Raw genomic sequence first — 19,582 nt, 5'->3', positions numbered from 1 at the left:
CAGTCCCAGGGAGTAGTACCAGCCCTATACATCCTCAGTCCCAGGGAGTAGTACCAGCCCTATACATCCTCAGTCCCAGGGAGTAGTACCAGCCCTATACATCCTCAGTCCCAGGGAGATGTAAAAGCTAGAATTCTATATAAACAGTATAATAATCTAGGGATGAATCAATATTACGTTGGATTGCAATGTCCCACAATATTGCCAGGGATGGGAGTACGAGACAACAGATAAACATATCTGCCTAACACACATCAGTCATGATTAAGTTACGGTCATCAACTCCCTCCACATCACTGACCAAATAAGACAATGTTCAAAAGGCGACACATGAACCATAAACCTTAGTACAAAGCAATTACATCTATTGTCAATAAACAAACAAAAACCAACTCCCATCAACAATGTCAGCTCTATCAAATATGTTCTAATTCCTTTAGGCAAATACTGATGTTAAAACCCTTTATAACAATGTAGTATTTAGTTATACTGCCCCCACACAACAGTGAGGTAGTGTTTAGTTATACAGCCCCCACACAACAGTGAGGTAGTATTTAGTTATACAGCCCCCACACAACAGTGAGGTAGTATTTAGTTATACAGCCCCCACACAACAGTGAGGTAGTATTTAGTTATACAGCCCCCACACAACAGTGAGGAAGTATTTAGTTATACAGCCCCCACACAACAGTGAGGTAGTGTTTAGTTATACAGCCCCCACACAACAGTGAGGAAGTATTTAGTTATACAGCCCCCACACAACAGTGAGGTAGTGTTTAGTTATACAGCCCCCACACAACAGTGAGGTAGTGTTTAGTTATACAGCCCCCACACAACAGTGAGGTAGTGTTTAGTTATACAGCCCCCACACAACAGTGAGGTAGTATTTAGTTATACAGCCCCCACACAACAGTGAGGTAGTGTTTAGTTATACAGCCCCCACACAACAGTGAGGTAGTATTTAGTTATACAGCCCCCACACAACAGTGAGGTAGTATTTAGTTATACAGTCCCCACACAACAGTGAGGAAGTATTTAGTTATACAGTCCCCACACAACAGTAAGGTAGTATTTAGTTATACAGCCCCCACACAACAGTGAGGTAGTATTTAGTTATACAGCCCCCACACAACAGTGAGGTAGTATTTAGTTATACAGCCCCCACACAACAGTGAGGTAGTGTTTAGTTATACAGCCCCCACACAACAGTGAGGTAGTGTTTAGTTATACAGCCCCCACACAACAGTGAGGTAGTATTTAGTTATACAGCCCCCACACAACAGTGAGGTAGTGTTTAGTTATACAGCCCCTACACAACAGTGAGGTAGTGTTTAGTTATACAGCCCCCACACAACAGTGAGGTAGTGTTTAGTTATACAGCCCCCACACAACAGTGAGGTAGTATTTAGTTATACAGTTATACAGCCCCCACACAACAGTGAGGTAGTGTTTAGTTATACAGCCCCCCACACAACAGTGAGGTAGTGTTTAGTTATACAGCCCCCACACAACAGTGAGGTAGTATTTAGTTATACAGCCCCCACACAACAGTGAGGTAGTGTTTAGTTATACAGCCCCCACACAACAGTGAGGTAGTGTTAATCTATATAGACCCCACACAACAGTGAGGTAGTGTTTAGTTATACAGCCCCCACACAACAGTGAGGTAGTGTTTAGTTATACAGCCCCTTCACAACAGTGAGGTAGTGTTTAGTTATACAGCCCTCACACAACAGTGAGGTAGTGTTTAGTTATACAGCCCCCACACAACAGTGAGGTAGTATTTAGTTATACTGCCCCCACACAACAGTGAGGTTGTGTTTAGTTATACAGCCCCCACACAACAGTGAGGTAGTGTTTAGTTATACAGCCCCCACACAACAGTGAGGTAGTGTTTAGTTATACAGCCCCCACACAACAGTGAGTGTTTAGTTATACAGTGTTGAGGTAGTGTTTAGTTATACAGCCCTCACACAACAGTGAGGTAGTGTTTAGTTATACTGCCCCTACACAACAGTGAGGTAGTGTTTACTTATACAGCCCCCACACAACAGTGAGGTAGTGTTTAGTTATAAAGCCCCCACAAAACAGTAAGGTAGTGTTAATCTATATAGACCCTACACAACAGGGAGGTAGTGTTTAGTTATACAGCCCCCACACAACAGTGAGGTAGTGTTTAGTTATACTGCCCCCACACAACAGTGAGGTAGTGTTTAGTTATACCCCCACACAACAGTGAGGTAGTGTTTAGTTATACAGCCCCCACACAACAGTGAGGTAGTGTTTAGTTATACAGCCCCCACACAACAGTGAGGTAGTGTTTAGTTATACAGCCCCCACACAACAGTGAGGTAGTGTTTAGTTATACAGCCCCCACACAACAGTGAGGTAGTGTTTAGTTATTACAGCCCCCACACAACAGTGAGGTAGTGTTTAGTTATACAGCCCCCACACAACAGTGAGGTAGTGTTTAGTTTTAGAGGCCCCACACAACAGTGAGGTGGTGTTTAGTTATACAGCCCCCACACAACAGTGAGGTAGTGTTTAGTTATACAGCCCCCACACAACAGTGAGGTAGTGTTTAGTTATACAGCCCCCACACAACAGTGAGGTAGTATTTAGTTATACAGCCCCCTCACAACAGTGAGGTAGTATTTAGTTATACAGCCCCCACACAACAGTGAGGTAGTGTTTAGTTATACAGCCCCCACACAACAGTGAGGTAGTATTTAGTTATACAGCCCCCACACAACAGTGAGGTAGTGTTTAGTTATACAGCCCCCACACAACAGTGAGGTAGTGTTTAGTTATACAGCCCCCACACAACAGTGAGGTAGTGTTTAGTTATACAGCCCCCACACAACAGTGAGGTAGTGTTTAGTTATACAGCCCCCACACAACAGTGAGGTAGTGTTTAGTTATACAGCCCCCACACAACAGTGAAGTAGTATTTAGTTATACAGTCCCCACACAACAGTGAGGTAGTGTTAATCTATATAGACCCCACACAACAGTGAGGTAGTGTTTAGTTATACAGCCCCCTCACAACAGTGAGGTAGTGTTTAGTTATACAGCCCTCACACAACAGTGAGGTAGTGTTTAGTTATACAGCCCCCACACAACAGTGAGGTAGTGTTTACTTATACAGCACAACAGTGAGGTAGTGTTTAGTTATACTGCCCACACAACAGTGAGGTAGTGTTTAGTTATACAGCCCCCACACAACAGTGAGGTAGTGTTTAGTGAGGTAGTGTTTACAGGTAGTGTTTAGCCCCCACACAACAGTGAGGTAGTGTTTAGTTATACAGCCCCCACACAACAGTGAGGTAGTGTTTAGTTATACAGCCCCCACACAACAGTGAGGTAGTGTTTAGTTATACAGCCCCCACACAACAGTGAGGTAGTGTTTAGTTATACAGCCCCCACACAACAGTGAGGTAGTGTTTAGTTATACAGCCCCCACACAACAGTGAGGTAGTGTTTAGTTATACAGCCCCCCACACAACAGTGAGGTAGTGTTTAGTTATACAGCCCCCCACACAACAGTGAGGTAGTGTTTAGTTATACAGCCCCCACACAACAGTGAGGTAGTGTTTAGTTATACAGCCCCCACACAACAGTGAGGTAGTGTTTAGTTATACTGCCCCCACACAACAGTGAGGTAGTGTTTAGTTATACAGCCCCCACACAACAGTGAGGTAGTGTTTAGTTATACAGCCCCCACACAACAGTGAGGTAGTGTTTAGTTATACAGCCCCCACACAACAGTGAGGTAGTGTTTAGTTATACAGCCCCCACACAACAGTGAGGTAGTGTTTAGTTATACAGCCCATACACAACAGTGAGGTAGTGTTTAGTTATACAGCCCATACACAACAGTGAGGTAGTGTTTAGTTATACAGCCCCCACACAACAGTGAGGTAGTGTTTAGTTATACAGCCCCCACACAACAGTGAGGTAGTGTTTAGTTATACAGCCCCCACACAACAGTGAGGTAGTGTTTAGTTATACAGACCCTACACAACAGTGAGGTAGTGTTTAGTTATACAGCCCCCACACAACAGTGAGGTAGTGTTTAGTTATACAGCCCCCACACAACAGTGAGGTAGTGTTTAGTTATACAGCCCCCACACAACAGTGAGGTAGTGTTTAGTTATACAGCCCCCACACAACAGTGAGGTAGTGTTTAGTTATACTGCCCCCACACTACAGTGAGTTAGTGTTTAGTTATACAGCCCCCACACAACAGTGAGGTAGTGTTTAGTTATACAGCCCCCACACAACAGTGAGGTAGTGTTTAGTTATACTGCCCCCACACAACAGTGAGGTAGTGTTTAGTTATACAGCCCCCACACAACAGTGAGGAAGTATTTAGTTATACAGCCCCCACACAACAGTGAGGTAGTGTTTAGTTATACTGCCCCCACAAAACAGTAAGGTAGTGTTAATCTATATAGACCCTACACAACAGTGAGGTAGTATTTAGTTATACAGCCCCTACACAACAGTGAGGTAGTATTTAGTTATACAGCCCCCACACAACAGTGAGGTAGTGTTTAGTTATACAGCCCCCACACAACAGTGAGGTAGTGTTTAGTTATACTGCCCCCACACAACAGTGAGGTAGTATTTAGTTATACAGCCACCACACAACAGTGAGGTAGTGTTTAGTTATACAGCCCCCCACACAACAGTGAGGAAGTATTTAGTTATACAAACCCCACACAACAGTGAGGTAGTATTTAGTAATACAGCCCCTACACAACAGTGAGGTAGTGTTTAGTTATACTGCCCCCACACAACAGTGAGGTAGTATTTAGTTATACAGCCCCCACACAACAGTGAGGTAGTGTTTAGTTATACAGCCCCCCACACAACAGTGAGGAAGTATTTAGTTATACAGACCCCACACAACAGTGAGGTAGTATTTAGTTATACAGCCCCCACACAACAGTGAGGTAGTGTTTAGTTATACTGCCCCTACATAATAGTGAAGTAGTGTTAAGTTGTACTTACCCCTTCAAATGACAGTGAAGTCGCTATCCAGTCCCTTGCCTTTTTGTATTCATCTTCCAGACCCATGATATATAAGGTATCCGCAGCATCAACAATAGTCGCTCCAAGACTCAGTGTTCCAAAGATACTGGCACTATGGCCACGTTTTGAAATCGGGCGGAGTTCATTAGCACCCCAAGAATGCTTCTCATAATTGTTCCAGGCATGGAGCATCATCTAGAATCAAGAAAGCTAAGTTTTAATTTATTACTAACTATTTCCTTTGACAACCTGAGACTTACAATGAAACAGCGACATAGATCATCTTGTTCCCTCTTTGTCATATTCTAAAATCACTACAATGCTACAGTACAATACAGGTAAAACAGGAACACAAGGTAAAACAGTGACATAGATCATCATGTTCCCATTGTCTTAAAATAACCACAATGCTACAGTACAATACAGGTAAAACAGGAACACAAGGTAAAACAGTGACATAGACCATCATGTTCCCATTGTCTTAAAATAACTACAATGCTACAGCACAATACAGGTAAAACAGGAACACAAGGTAAAACAGTGACATAGATCATCATGTTCCCATTGTCTTAAAATAACCACAATGCTACAGTACAATACAGGTAAAACAGGAACACAAGGTAAAACAGTGACATAGATCATCATGTTCCCATTGTCTTAAAATAACTACAATGCTACAGCACAATACAGGTAAAACAGGAACACAAGGTAAAACAGCGACATAGATCATCGTGTTCCCTCTTTGTTATATTCTAAAAACACCACAATGCTACAGTACAATACAGGTAAAACAGGAACACAAGGTAAAACAGTGACATAGATCATCGTGTTCCCTCTTTGTCATATTCTAGAGTCACCATGGTTATTTTTTTTGCATTAATGCATTTATGTGTGAAATCAAAACGAAGATAATAGGTTGTAGTTTTAGAATGGCCATTGAAGGATATCACTATATAAAAGCATTTTGTTACTGATTGTTCGTATTTTATACGTTTCTATTTTTATGCTATCCCGTTATTCATAGTCAATTTCCGTTGTCAATGAAATGACAGTCACACAGTTAGTAAAATTTAGTAAAAAAAAAATTTACATATCCAGACAGCTCATCAACAGATAAGGATTTCCATTTTAATAATTGTTAATTAACCTCTTTATTTACATATTTCTGTGAAAACCAACTGTTTAAAAAGTTATACATTTGATATATATATATATGTAATAAAGAAATCTTTATAAAACAAAAGGCTTAACATGGTATTGCTTTAACATATTTTGACCCTAATATTGACCATATATAGGAAAGGACCAATAAAGTATATGATATGATACTTTGGTATACCCTCACACATATACATATCCTCTCACACATACACATCCTCTCACACATATACACATCATCTCACACATACACAAATCCTCTCACATATACACATCCTCTCACACATACACACATCCTCTCACACATATACACATCATCTCACACATATACACATTCTCTCACACATATACACATCCTCTCAAACATACACAAATCCTCTCACACTTATACACATCATCTCACACATACACATCCTCTCACACATATACATATCATCTCACACATACACAAATCCTCTCACACATACACAAATCCTCTCACACATATACACATCCTCTCACACATACACACATCCTCTCACACATATACACATCATCTCACACATATACACATCCTCTCACACATATACACATCATCTCACACATATACACATTCTCTCACACATATACACATCATCTCACACATATACACATTCTCTCACACATATACACATCATCTCACACATACACAAATCCTCTCACACTTATACACATCATCTCACACATACACAAATCCTCTCACACATATACACATCCTCTCACACATACACATCCTCTCACACATATACACATCATCTCACACATACACAAATCCTCTCACACATATACACATCCTCTCACACATATACACATCCTCTCACACATATACACATTCTCTCACACATATACACATCATCTCACACATACACAAATCCTCTCACACATATACACATCATCTCACACATACACACATCCTCTCACACATATACACATCCTCTCACACATACACAAATCCTCTTGCACCTATACACATTCTCTCACACATATACACATCATCTCACACATACACAAATCCTCTCATACATATACACATCCTCTCACACATATACACATCATCTCACACATATACACATTCTCTCACACATATACACATCATCTCACACATATACACATTCTCTCACACATATACACATCATCTCACACATACACAAATCCTCTCACACTTAAACATCCTCTCACACATATACACATCCTCTCACACATACACATCCTCTCACACATATACACATCATCTCACACATACACAAATCCTCTCACACATATACACATCCTCTGACACATATACACATCCTCTCACACATATACACATTCTCTCACACATATACACATCATCTCACACATACACAAATCCTCTCATACATATACACATCATCTCACACATACACACATCCTCTCACACATATACACATCCTCTCACACATACACAAATCCTCTTGCACCTATACACATCCTCTCACACATATACACATACTTCTAAGGTACACAGGGATATCTCACACATACACACATCCTCTCACACATGTACACATCCTCTCACAAATATACACATACTCATGTGCAGTACAGGGATATCTTGCTCACAGATATTTTGTAACAAAAATATCTACACATGTTCTTCAACTTTATTTTTGTACATATATTTAAATACTAAAAGAGATTTTGTTACACATGAATATCATGCACACAGTGAGATATTTTCTACATAGGGATATCTCATATAGACAGACACTTCAGGAATATTTAGTCACACACACATCAATTAGCTTGCTAAAAAGGTTATTAAACACATACAGACACAGATTGTATATATATATTGCTATTCACAGGCACATCAAATTAATAAAAACACACTTGACATTGAAGACAAATATTTCCAACAGGGCAGTAACAGCTGCATATATTTTTTTTCCTTTTATTTTCTTTCAATTTTTTATTCACAACAATTCATAACACATGTCTGTTTCTGATATGGACATTCCCTTCCAGGTCCTTGGAAAATCTTAAAAGGACTAGTTAATATAAACAACATGATCAAGCCAGGATTCACGCAAGTAACCCCTCCCTCCTTCCTTCTCAATCCTTCTAGTTCTTGCTGTGATACAGTAAGATTTCAGTGTTATTTTATCACAGAAATGAAATGTCAGCTGACTAGGACTACTAATGAAAAAGTATCTGGCATGCAGTTAAAAGCTGTATCATGTATATACACGTTTCTTGTAAAATATTTAGAGAGTGTCCAATGGAAAATTTTGTTCAGAACCTGACTGGGACGGACCTATATCAGATATCTCTATAACAAATTCTGATATTTTAAACATGATCAAGACATCAAATAAATGTGAGATTGAAACCTGCTAAGTGCTTTATCTCCAAACATTTAAACTCAAGCTTATAGCTAACATAAACAACAAGATAACTGAACCTTTGTGAAAATATGTAACTGTATGGTAAACAAGATATATCACTGATTTAAGGCTATCATTCTATTTGTAACACATAACATATTTACAGCAGAAATACTGAAATAGTACTATTAAAGCTATGAACACAGTGTCCTAGTATTTTGTGTGACATTCATCACCAGCTCTTAACTTCTGTTAAAATACATCTGTTTAGGACACTGTGTCCTAAAATTATACTTTGTGTGACATTCACCACCAGCTCTTAACTTCTGTTAAAATACATCTGTTTATTCATAAAAAGAAAATATGACCTAATATAGTAAGCCAGTGTCAAAACATTTGACTGATAATTCTTATAAAGTTATTTCTAGTGGGAAATAACCAACCTTATGCTACACTTGTGTTTGTATATTTTAACATATTTGACCCCTGTGACCTTGAAAGTGGGTTGAGGTCATTCATTTGAATAAACTTGGTAGCCTTTCCTCCCAGCCTTCATCCCAGCATGTCACAGCCTAGAATTATACTTTGTGTGACATTCATCATCAGCTCTTTAACTTCCGCATACGAGAGGCCTATTGACCTTGACAGTCACCTGAGATAAGCAATATTTCATATAATGGTTCAAGTGTCATAAAAAAGAAAATATGACACTGAATATAGTAAGCCAGTGTCAAAACATGCATACCATCAAAACTGTCATCCTATACTGATAATTCTTATAAAGTTATTTCTAGTGGGAAATAACCAACCTTATGCTAAAAAAATGCAATTTTTCTATAAAATTTATAATATGGGCATACCCTCAAGCTGTCATCCTTCACTCATAATTCTTACCAAGTTTGAAATATTTTCAATGGAAATTAAACAAATTATGCTCAAAAATCTAGTTTTCCAATATAAACTATAGTAAATCTTACCCCCTCCCCATGGGGAAATGTGAGACCCTTGGGTCATGAAATTCACAATCTGGACATTGATATTTTAAATCTGAGAGGGATGGGGACTGTATAACTCACAATTTTGGATCATCTTAGGCCAGGGAAGGTTTCTACGAAATCTCATTGAAACTGGATCAGCTGTTTTTGAGAAGAAGTCGAAAATGTTAAATGTTTACAGATGCGTTAGATGAAGGTGATTGTAAAAGGTCACCATAAGACTTTGTCTTAGGTAACCTAAAAACATAGATTTAGAATGTCCTATAACTACATTTTGTGTGACATTCACCACTAGGTCATAACTTCTGAATAAAACATATGTTAAGAACACAGTGTCTTATAAAAACATTTTGTGTCTGTATAAAACATTTATTTAGAGCACATTGTCCTAGACTACATTTTTTTGTGACATCCACCACCACGTTGTTACTTCTATCATTATCAGTCGCTTATCTCTTGTCATTTGTACTGTTTGACCTTGAAGATATCTGACAAGACATTGGTTGATGGACAGTAAAAAAATGTCCTTAATCATCACCTGAATACATATCAACAGAGAAATGTCATAGAAATTTAATGAATTTGAATAAATAAATATAATTAGGAGAGAAACCAATTAGACACATCTGACCTGTGATATTTAATGGTGATATTCTGACATATTTTTTATGTCCGTCACCGTACATGTGACTACATTTATAAACCAGACAGGAATGTTCTGATCCTGCAGCAGCGTCATGCTGAACTATTGATAACAAAAGTTAGCAGGTGCATCTGCATCTTATCATTTAAAGTTTGGTCTAGTGATTCTGTAAGTCTGATATTAACAGTATACCTGCGTTTCATCTTATTTCCAGTAATATGTCCAATGTTCTGAGTCTACAATAATCTGGGGTGTAATTATTTTTTGGAGAGTGCTTGTCCCTGGTGATTAAACCTGATAGAGTTCCACTTGTTCGAGACTAATATTAACTTGCCTCCTCAAATGTGAACTTTCAAGGGGAAATCTACAATCTAAATATTCCTATTTTTTCTACTTCATTGTACTTCACAGTATTATTTACTATTAAAAATTCATTGTTTTCTATTTATATATATTTATACTTACATGAGATTTCTGCTCTTCTCTCTGATATATACAGTTAATCATTAGCTATGTATTAACAGTAATTATGATTATCAGTCTCTGACTACTGACCTGTCAGATTTCTGCCCTCTTCTCCTATATGTTCACAGTAAAACATTAGCTGAGTACTAAACGTACTAACAGTAATTATAATTATCAGTCACTGACTACTGACATGTCATAGTTCTGCCCTCCTTTCTGATGTGTACATTACTAGCTTTGTACTAACAGTGTTTATAATTATCAGTCACTGACTACTGACATGTCATAGTTCTGCCCTCCTCTCTAATGTGTACATTACTAGCTTTGTACTAACAGTGTTTATAATTATCAGTCACTGACTACTGACATGTCATAGTTCTGCCCTCCTTTCTGATGTGTACATTACTAGCTTTGTACTAACAGTGTTTATAATTATCAGTCACTGACTACTGACATGTCATAGTTCTGCCCTCCTCTCTAATGTGTACATTACTAGCTATGTACTAAGTGTTTATAATTATCAGTCTCTGACTACTGACCTGTCAGATTTTGCCCTCTTCTATATATTCACAGTAAACCATTAGCTAAGTGCTAAAGTACTAACAACTTGTTTACAATTATTAGTCTCTGAATACTGAACTGTCAGATTTCTGCCCTCTTCTCATTTTTATATACAGTAAATCATTTGTTCAGTACTAACAATAATTATAATTATCAGTCTCTAAATACTGACCTTTCGGATTTCTGCCCTTCTCTCGGATGCCTGTGAATCTTTGGGCTCTCCACCCTGTCCTCCTAAGCCTCCCTCATGGTCCTTCTGAACCTCCATTAATTTTTCCTTTTCTTCTTCCCTCTTTTGTTCCTCTACCTCCTTCTTTTTCTGTAGGATCTTGTCCTTCTCGCCCTGAATCTCATCTTGTACTTTTTTGGTGTCATCCTTGGACATATTCAGCCTCTTTGCTACTGCTTCTGCCATTTTTTCTTGTTCCCATTGTATTTCCATTTGTTTACGTAATCGTTCTTTGTCGTCTATCTTATGAGCATCTACACCATTGTTGTCGTGACGCAGGATCTTCCCTTTCCCGGGTGACAAATCGTTGCCACCCTCACCGGGTTTTGGTAAAAGAATCGTATCCACGTTCTTGATGTGTTTTCTCATCTCGCTAACATTTACTCGCTCCCGAAGATCGGGCAGGAAGAAAATAGCTCCAAAACAAACAGACCCGAATGTGACAAACACCAACAAAATAACGTACTTTTCTTTCATCCTGAGCGTTTTACGAGCCGTGGACAGTGGAACACCATTCACGTACCTCTGCTGAGTGGTAGGGAGTATTCCACTGGCTGCCATGTTGGCCGTTTTAAACAGAAGGGAGGTAACTCTAGGTTACACGTATCTGTATATTTTTTAAGGCCAAACCAATGGATATCTTTAGGTTGTCCAGCACTACATTATTATTGACAATATGGAAGACGCAGACATTAGACAAATGGTTCTTTTAGTTTATGTTTTACATGATTTTTAACAATTTCATGGAAAACAATTTACTTGATATGTCTCTTTTTACTTTATAACAGGATAGAGGGGAGACGGGGCGGGGAACAACATTTTTATTTTAAACTAAGTAGACACTTAAAAAATTTGATATTTTAAAACCAATCACAAGTGATAATACATAGAAATCCTATTGCGTTTTGATACATACACATGTTTAATTGTATAACCTCACATGACAGCTTCCTGTGCCTTTCCATTACATTCAGTACAGAGACGTCTCTGATTCAGTACTAATGAATATGCTAAACAATGTATGAAGCAGCGTGTTAGTATTTATTTTTCCCTTTTGCTTTTAATTGCCAAAACATGACCATTGTCTGCAAGCATCTCCATCACACTTTTGAATGCGTTGTCGGGATTTTCTTTTTCTTTGCGCTCCCTGTTTTATCTACGCGCTAATTTATTCGCCACGAAATACTCTCGCGTTCGTTTTTTATTAATGTAAAATGTGCAGATACCATAAAGTGTGTATCTTTATCATTGAGTTTCATCGATAATCACAGTCCGCCCAATCAGCTTAGTCAGGGACGTTCATGTACAATGCATCTATTATACGTCCCTGATCAGCTTCAGGTTTTTTTTTAACCCGGAAAAACATGCTGCCTTGGCCTTTGATGGGTGACTCCCCTTGTTGACTTCCGGCACTTGCGTCTTACTTCCGCACGATGGTGGACGTCGAGGAGGAAGAAAACTTTACTCTCCGAATAGAGGCACAGGAAGTTGCTAAAGAGGTCGCATTCGCTGTCGATTTCGTCGAAATCGCGAAAGATCTTCCAAATGGCGACAAAGTGATTCACTTAAACCTGAGGACACAAGAGGAACAGGAATTCAGCGTGGAACTCACTGACCAAGGCTTCAGGGTAATTATCATCTGTCAAAAACTGTCATGCTGTAGATCTATTTTTAGATCTGACTAATATTGAGGAACTCTTGTTGATGTTGTCTTGAAACTTTTGGTATATATATCAAGGAACAAGTAATCCAGTTTGAAGTATGGTGAATTGTTTATACATTCATAAGCACTGCCAACTAATTTAGTTACCAGACGTGTTTACCTTTGAAAACGAAAGTAGATGAAACAGACTAAGTTCAGCAACAGATAATTCTATAACACATATTATAGTACTTTGTAATTCAGCCTTTCAGCTGACCAGGACAATCGTCTACTTTATATGCCTTCTAAGCTCTTTGTTAAAATACTGTGAACTGTAAACTCCTGATCATGTAAAGCCTACCATGATTTGAGTTATGCATAAAGCTTCTAACTCAAAACGATGGACAAAAGTAAGTGAAATATCTATCAAAAAGGATTTTTCAGAGCCGTTAAGTGATTAGATGTTGAATACTTGAGACATGCCCTCACTCAGTGTTTTCAAAGCAGCACAAGTCTTCTTGAGAAAAGAATCCCTTTATCAGAGGAAATTTTACACATTTCTTTGACAGACCACAGATTGTCTTGAAAAGTTTTCTGACATTTCATCGCATATATTTTTAATTATAGTGACTTATATCGCAACAAATACACCACAAATACTTCACTGTTGTCAGGGTTGTATTGAATATGGAAGAAAGAGGTGTGATGGCTAAACTTTTTCCCATTTTCTCTATAATCTGCCTTGTCCTTAGCAATGAGATCTATCTTCCATTGGAAAAAATAAGTATATATATGTTTTTTTGCACAAGTAAATGATGGTCTAGCTGTCTCCTATTTTTTCTGCACTAGCCGAAACAGCTTAATTAATGATTGCAAATAGAATGGATTTTTTTTTATTGTGACTTCAAAGAACAAATCAATTTCAGAGATGTTCCTGGTATCATATTAATATAAAACTGGTGAAAACTAGCCCTAATGCATGTATACCTCTCGATAAGAGTGATCTTCTCTTTAGCCCGATCAGTTGAGTGTTAATAGTGCCCTTGTAGGAACTCAGAAATAACACTTAGGTTTAATTTCTCAAACATCACTCAACCTCTGGAAATTATAGCGCAAGTAATTTCCTGGAGGGGGAATATGTGGCCGAGGTAAATACTAGCAACAATATACCATTCAGCTAGAGAGAACTTCACTTTAGCTTCATTGGTTGGATGCATGACTGGTTAGTCAGAGATCCAGGGTTCAAATCCTAGCAGGGGCATTGAAATGAATAATGACCTCTGCTACATCCCAAGCAGGAAAATGAATCATTGGAATCAAAGTTATTATCCCCACTTGATATTGAGCATGACATTAATTATGGAATTTATATCCATGTTAGTACATGACATTTGTATAGGTTATAGGAGACCTGTTTGGTATTTTATGACCTTATGGGTATATATATGTCTATTATATTTATTCCTGCTAGGTTGTGGGTAATAAGTTTAACATGGTGGATGAAAACACAAGTTCCCAATACTTTGAGACTATCTATGCCTTGTTGGATAATCATAGTCCAAAGTACAGGAAATCATTTGGTGATGCACTCCTGAAGAAACTGGAAAACCTACAGATGTCTCAGGAGAAATCAGACAGGGACAACAATAAGGGAAGAAGTGAGGAATCTGATAACAACTCTTAGCAGGATGATGTTGTCATTAGGCCAAAGGTAATCACTCATAGCTGTACACAGACAGGTAAAATATCACAGGTAACACACTACAGGTAATCATCTATAGTAGTACACAGACAGGTAAAATATCACAGGTAACACACTACAAATAATCATCTATAGCTGTACACAGACAGGTAAAATCCTACAGGTAAAATATCACATGTAACACAAAACAGATAATCATCTATAGTAGTACACAGACAGGTAAAATATCACAGGTAACACATTACAGATAGTCATCTGTAGCTGTACACAGACAGGTAAAACATCACAGGTAACACACCACAGATAATCATCTATAGCTGTACACAGACCAGTGAAACACCACAGGTAACCACCCATAGCTGTACACAGACAAGTTACACACCACAGGTAACCACCCATAGCTGTACACAGACAAGTTACACACCACAGGTAACCACCCATAGCCCTACTCAGACAAGTTACACACCACAGGTAGCCACCCATAGCTGTACACAGACAAGTTACACACCACAGGTAACCACCCATAGCTGTACACAGACAAGTTACACACCATAGGTTACCACCCATAGGTGTACACGGACAAGTTACACACCACAGGTAGCCACCCACAGCTGTACACAGACAAGTTACACACCACAGGTAACCACCCATAGCTGTACACAGACAAGTTACACACCACAGGTAACCACCCATAGCTGTACACTGACATGCGATAAGACCAAGCATATTTCTTTTTGTTATATTTTGTAAACATTGGATTTTTTTTGAGATATTGTAATTGATCTTTTCCAGATATGGTGAGGCAGTGTTATTGGGATACAACAATATGGCTGTACTCCTTGGTGCTGGATTTCCTTATGGCAAATCATTACGTCTTTCATCTTTGTAATATATATGTAGTTTAATTTCTAATCCCTTTATCAATTTGAAAGCTGGAATTGAATAGTGTGATGAGACTTACAGCACACATCCTGTATACGAGGATTGTACTGACTGAAGGACAATACCACTGTGATGCGTCTAACAGCACAGATCCTATATAGACCTGGCTATAGGACAATATCACTGTGGTGAAATGTATTTGTAAAACCTTGGTGTTAAAGTATGCTGCCTCCACCTTAGGTTTAAGCATACACAGCTGTCCTTGACTTAGTATATTCAGCTGTCCCTTGGTGTGAGTGTATGGTGCTGCCCCCTGGGTGTTAGTATATACTTCAGCACCCTGGATGTTACTACACCCCAAGTTGTTGTATATGTTTTTTTCCCTGGGTGATATATACTTCTGTCCCCTGGGTATTAGTTTATGCTGCCACCCCCTGGATGTAACAGAACATCTGGGTGATATATACTTCTGTCCCGTGGGTATTAGTTTATGCTGCCACCCCCTGGATGTAACAGAACATCTGGGTGTTATATACTTCTGTCCCCTGGGTATTAGTTTATGCTGCCACCCCCTGGATGTAACGGAACATCTGGGTGTTATATACTTCTGTCCCCTGGGTATTAGTTTATGCTGCCACCCCCTGGATGTAACAGAACATCTGGGTGTTATATACTTCTGTCCCCTGGGTATTAGTTTATGCTGCCACCCCCTGGATGTAACAGAACACCTGGGTGATATATACTTCTGTCCCCTGGGTATTAATTTATGCTGCCACCCTTGGATGTAACAGAACACCGTTGTGTTTGTATATGCTTATGTTTTTCCCTTAAGTGTTAGTATATACTGCTACCACCTAGATGTATGTATATGCCACTGCCGGCTGGGTGTAAGTATATACTGCTGCACCTGGGGTGATAGTAAATGCTATTTTCCCTGGGTGTTAAAATATACTGCTGTTACCTGGATGTTAGTTTCTGCTATTTTCCATGGTTGTTAATACCGCTGTACCTTGGAGGTTAGACATGGCGATGCTTTCAGTTGCTCTATGTATACATTTGTTGTTTGTTGATTATGCTATGTAAGATATAAATGTTTTGTTTGATATTCAGCATTAATTATTAAGAAAAAAAGGACCTTCCAAGTAACTGTTTAAAGTATTCTATTGGTTGTTACTAATGTGTTCATTTTGAAGTTAGATCATTTTCATGCCCCATGAAGCGTATCAAGAAGAAAACAACAAAAATTACAGTGTTTAGATGTACAACATGAAATGGTATAATGTAGTTAGGTAATGATTTACTGTCTCCTTCTGAAGAACAGGAAACAAGTGATTTTGTTTGTACTGACTAGGATGTCTTATTATAATGACATTTATATATTTATTTTGTTTTTTATTGTATATTGTAACTGTTTCATCAGTTGTGTTACATTCTTTTATATATTGTACTTGCTTTTTACTATATGTTTTACATAACATTAATGATAAGATTTTTACATGTTTTTTAGGGAATTCATACTAATAAGAATACCAGACTTGTGTCCCTTTATCCAAAATTGTAGATGATTCTTACACACGTAGACAAGTATATCTTACTCATATAGACGGACAAAACTTACACATAGACAGGTGAAACTGACACATATAGACAGGTGAGTCTTACACATATAGACAGGTGAAACTTACACATATAGACAGGTGAAACTGACACATATAGACAGGTGAGTCTTACACATATAGACAGGTGAAACTTACACATATAGACAGGTGAAACTTACACATATAGACAGGTGAAACTGACACATATAGACAGGTGAGTCTTACACATATAGACAGATGAAACTTACACATATAGACAGGTGAAACTTACACATATAGACAGGTGAAACTGACACATGTAGACAAGTGAAACTGACACATATAGACAGGGGAGTCTTACACATATAGACAGGTGAAACTGATACATATAGACAGGTGAAACTGACACATGTAGACAGGTGAAACTGACACATATAGACAGGTGAAACTGACACATGTAGACAGGTGAAACTGACACATATAGACAGGTGAGTCTTACATAGACTGGTAGACTCTTACCTATATCAAAAGATGAGTCTTGTACCTATAGACTGACAAACTGTACATAGAAAGGTAGAATATAGACAGTTAATTCTTACCTATATCAAAAGGTGAGTCTTGTACCTATAGACTGACAAATCTTACATAGAAAGGTAGAATATAGACAATTAATTCTTACCTATAGACAAGTGAAGGTTATAGACAAGTCAGTCTTATTGATATAGGCTGTTGACTGTACATGCCAGGTCAGTGTAGATGTAATGTGACCAGGAGGAGTGACAGGGTCCATGGTTTAAAGGGTTATTAGCCTTGAAATCTCACCATTACTGGTGCTAAATGATTACAACAGCATTAAATATTCCAAATGTACAGGTTTGTGGTGTTGGGTGTATTGTTATACTGCATGATTAGTGTATTGTTTAATACGAAGTGTAGAGTTATTAACATGTTATTTGCTGGTATAATTTCCAGTGATTAACACAATATTGTTTCATAGTGGATTTTATTTCATAGTTTCAGAAGTCTTACCCAAAAACCTATTGATTTTGTTACATATTTTTTTATTGGTTAGCTCTGTGTTGTGGTCTTATTTCTAGAAATCACACCAACATTTATCTTAAAAGTTCTCTCTCTTGCTCCAAAGATTCGGTCTTGTTTTACCTGTACCTTGTATGGCAATTAGGATTTAATGAGTTTCTTCTGTTTAGAGAGTATAATGAATACCTGAAAGAGTGTATAACCCATGAATGAATATCTTCCTACTAAAAAGTGAAAGGATATGCTGATTCTAATTTGGCATGTGATGAAAACCTTCCAACCAGAAGCTGCAAGTCTTCCCAGAAATTGAAGAAAATCTCCCTTTTCCGTGTTCTTACGACATATACATGATGCAGGGACCAACAACTATCAATATTCAGTGGACCATTTTGATACACCATGAATATCATTTCAGAAGAATCTCCTCAGAGCTGGAACTGATATTCAACGTAATAAGGTCACTTATATAACAATTCCATTTTCCTTCATCTTAAACTTTTTTTTATTGGCTAATGAGCAAAATTAGTCAGTGTTAATTGCATCTACAGCGATACATGTAGTATTGTTATCTTAGCTATATCACATACCACTTTGTGCCTTGAAACAAATACCAGACTGGTTTTGCTTTTTGTGTACCAGTGAATAAAGCTGTTGTGATTATATAATTTTACTATAGATATGTGATAGTTTAAAATTTACCTAGATATATGATGGTTTATAATTTACCTAGATATATGATGGTTTATAATTTACCTAGATATAAGATGGTTTATATTTACCTAGATATCTGATGGTTTATAATTTACCTAGATATATGATGGTTTATAATTTACCTAGATATATGATGGTTTATAATTTACCTAGATATATTTATGATGGTTTATAATTTACCTAGATATAAAATGGTTTATAACTTACCTAGATATATGATGGTTTATAATTTACCTAGAGATGTGATTCATTTATACACACTGATGAGGTTCCTGATTTTAATGTGACTCAGATATACACTGTTATGTAGAGAACCAATGATCTCGTCTCATTCTGCCATACCCCGGAACAGTCTGTATCGCTATCACAACTCTGAGTGAACAGGCTTATTCAGTGAAATTTGACAGTGTTCTTAGTTGTGCATACTTGCTAAAAGCTACTGGGACTAACTTTTAATTTTAAATAAACCTATTGATTTTGTTACATATGTTTTTATTTTTTTTTTTTTAATCAAGTTAGGTTTTTTCTGCTTTTACCCTCAAACCTCAGGACCAGGACTTTTTCACCAAACATAACTAT

At 37.8% G+C, this 19,582-nt stretch overlaps 2 protein-coding genes across 2 annotated transcripts in view; one reads left to right on the top strand and one right to left on the bottom strand.

Annotated features, from left to right (window-relative positions):
- Positions 1-12,012, bottom strand: part of LOC132559080 (mannosyl-oligosaccharide 1,2-alpha-mannosidase IA-like) — a 31,726-nt gene extending 19,714 nt beyond the window's left edge. Inside the window, exons 1-2 of the mRNA XM_060223690.1 lie at positions 11,395-12,012; positions 5,017-5,232 (exon numbers count right to left, since the gene is read on the bottom strand). Of these exons, the coding sequence (XP_060079673.1) occupies positions 5,017-5,232; positions 11,395-12,012 (834 nt within the window). The remainder of the gene's footprint in view (positions 1-5,016; positions 5,233-11,394) is intronic.
- Positions 12,013-12,884: 872 nt separating this feature from the next.
- Positions 12,885-19,163, top strand: LOC132559077 (GSK3-beta interaction protein-like). Its single transcript, XM_060223686.1, has 3 exons — positions 12,885-13,079; positions 14,565-14,804; positions 15,588-19,163. Exons 1-2 carry the CDS (start codon positions 12,885-12,887, stop codon positions 14,775-14,777), a joined length of 408 nt encoding a protein of 135 aa, XP_060079669.1. The 3' UTR covers positions 14,778-14,804; positions 15,588-19,163.
- Positions 19,164-19,582: the final 419 nt, after the last annotated feature.

The sequence above is a fragment of the Ylistrum balloti genome, unplaced genomic scaffold (genome assembly GCF_031769215.1).
Source record: "Ylistrum balloti isolate Yb309-2 unplaced genomic scaffold, AGI_CSIRO_Ybal_v1 Utg370852, whole genome shotgun sequence".
NCBI classification, from domain to species: domain Eukaryota; kingdom Metazoa; phylum Mollusca; class Bivalvia; order Pectinida; family Pectinidae; genus Ylistrum; species Ylistrum balloti.
This window is presented reverse-complemented; position numbering and strand designations above follow the sequence as displayed.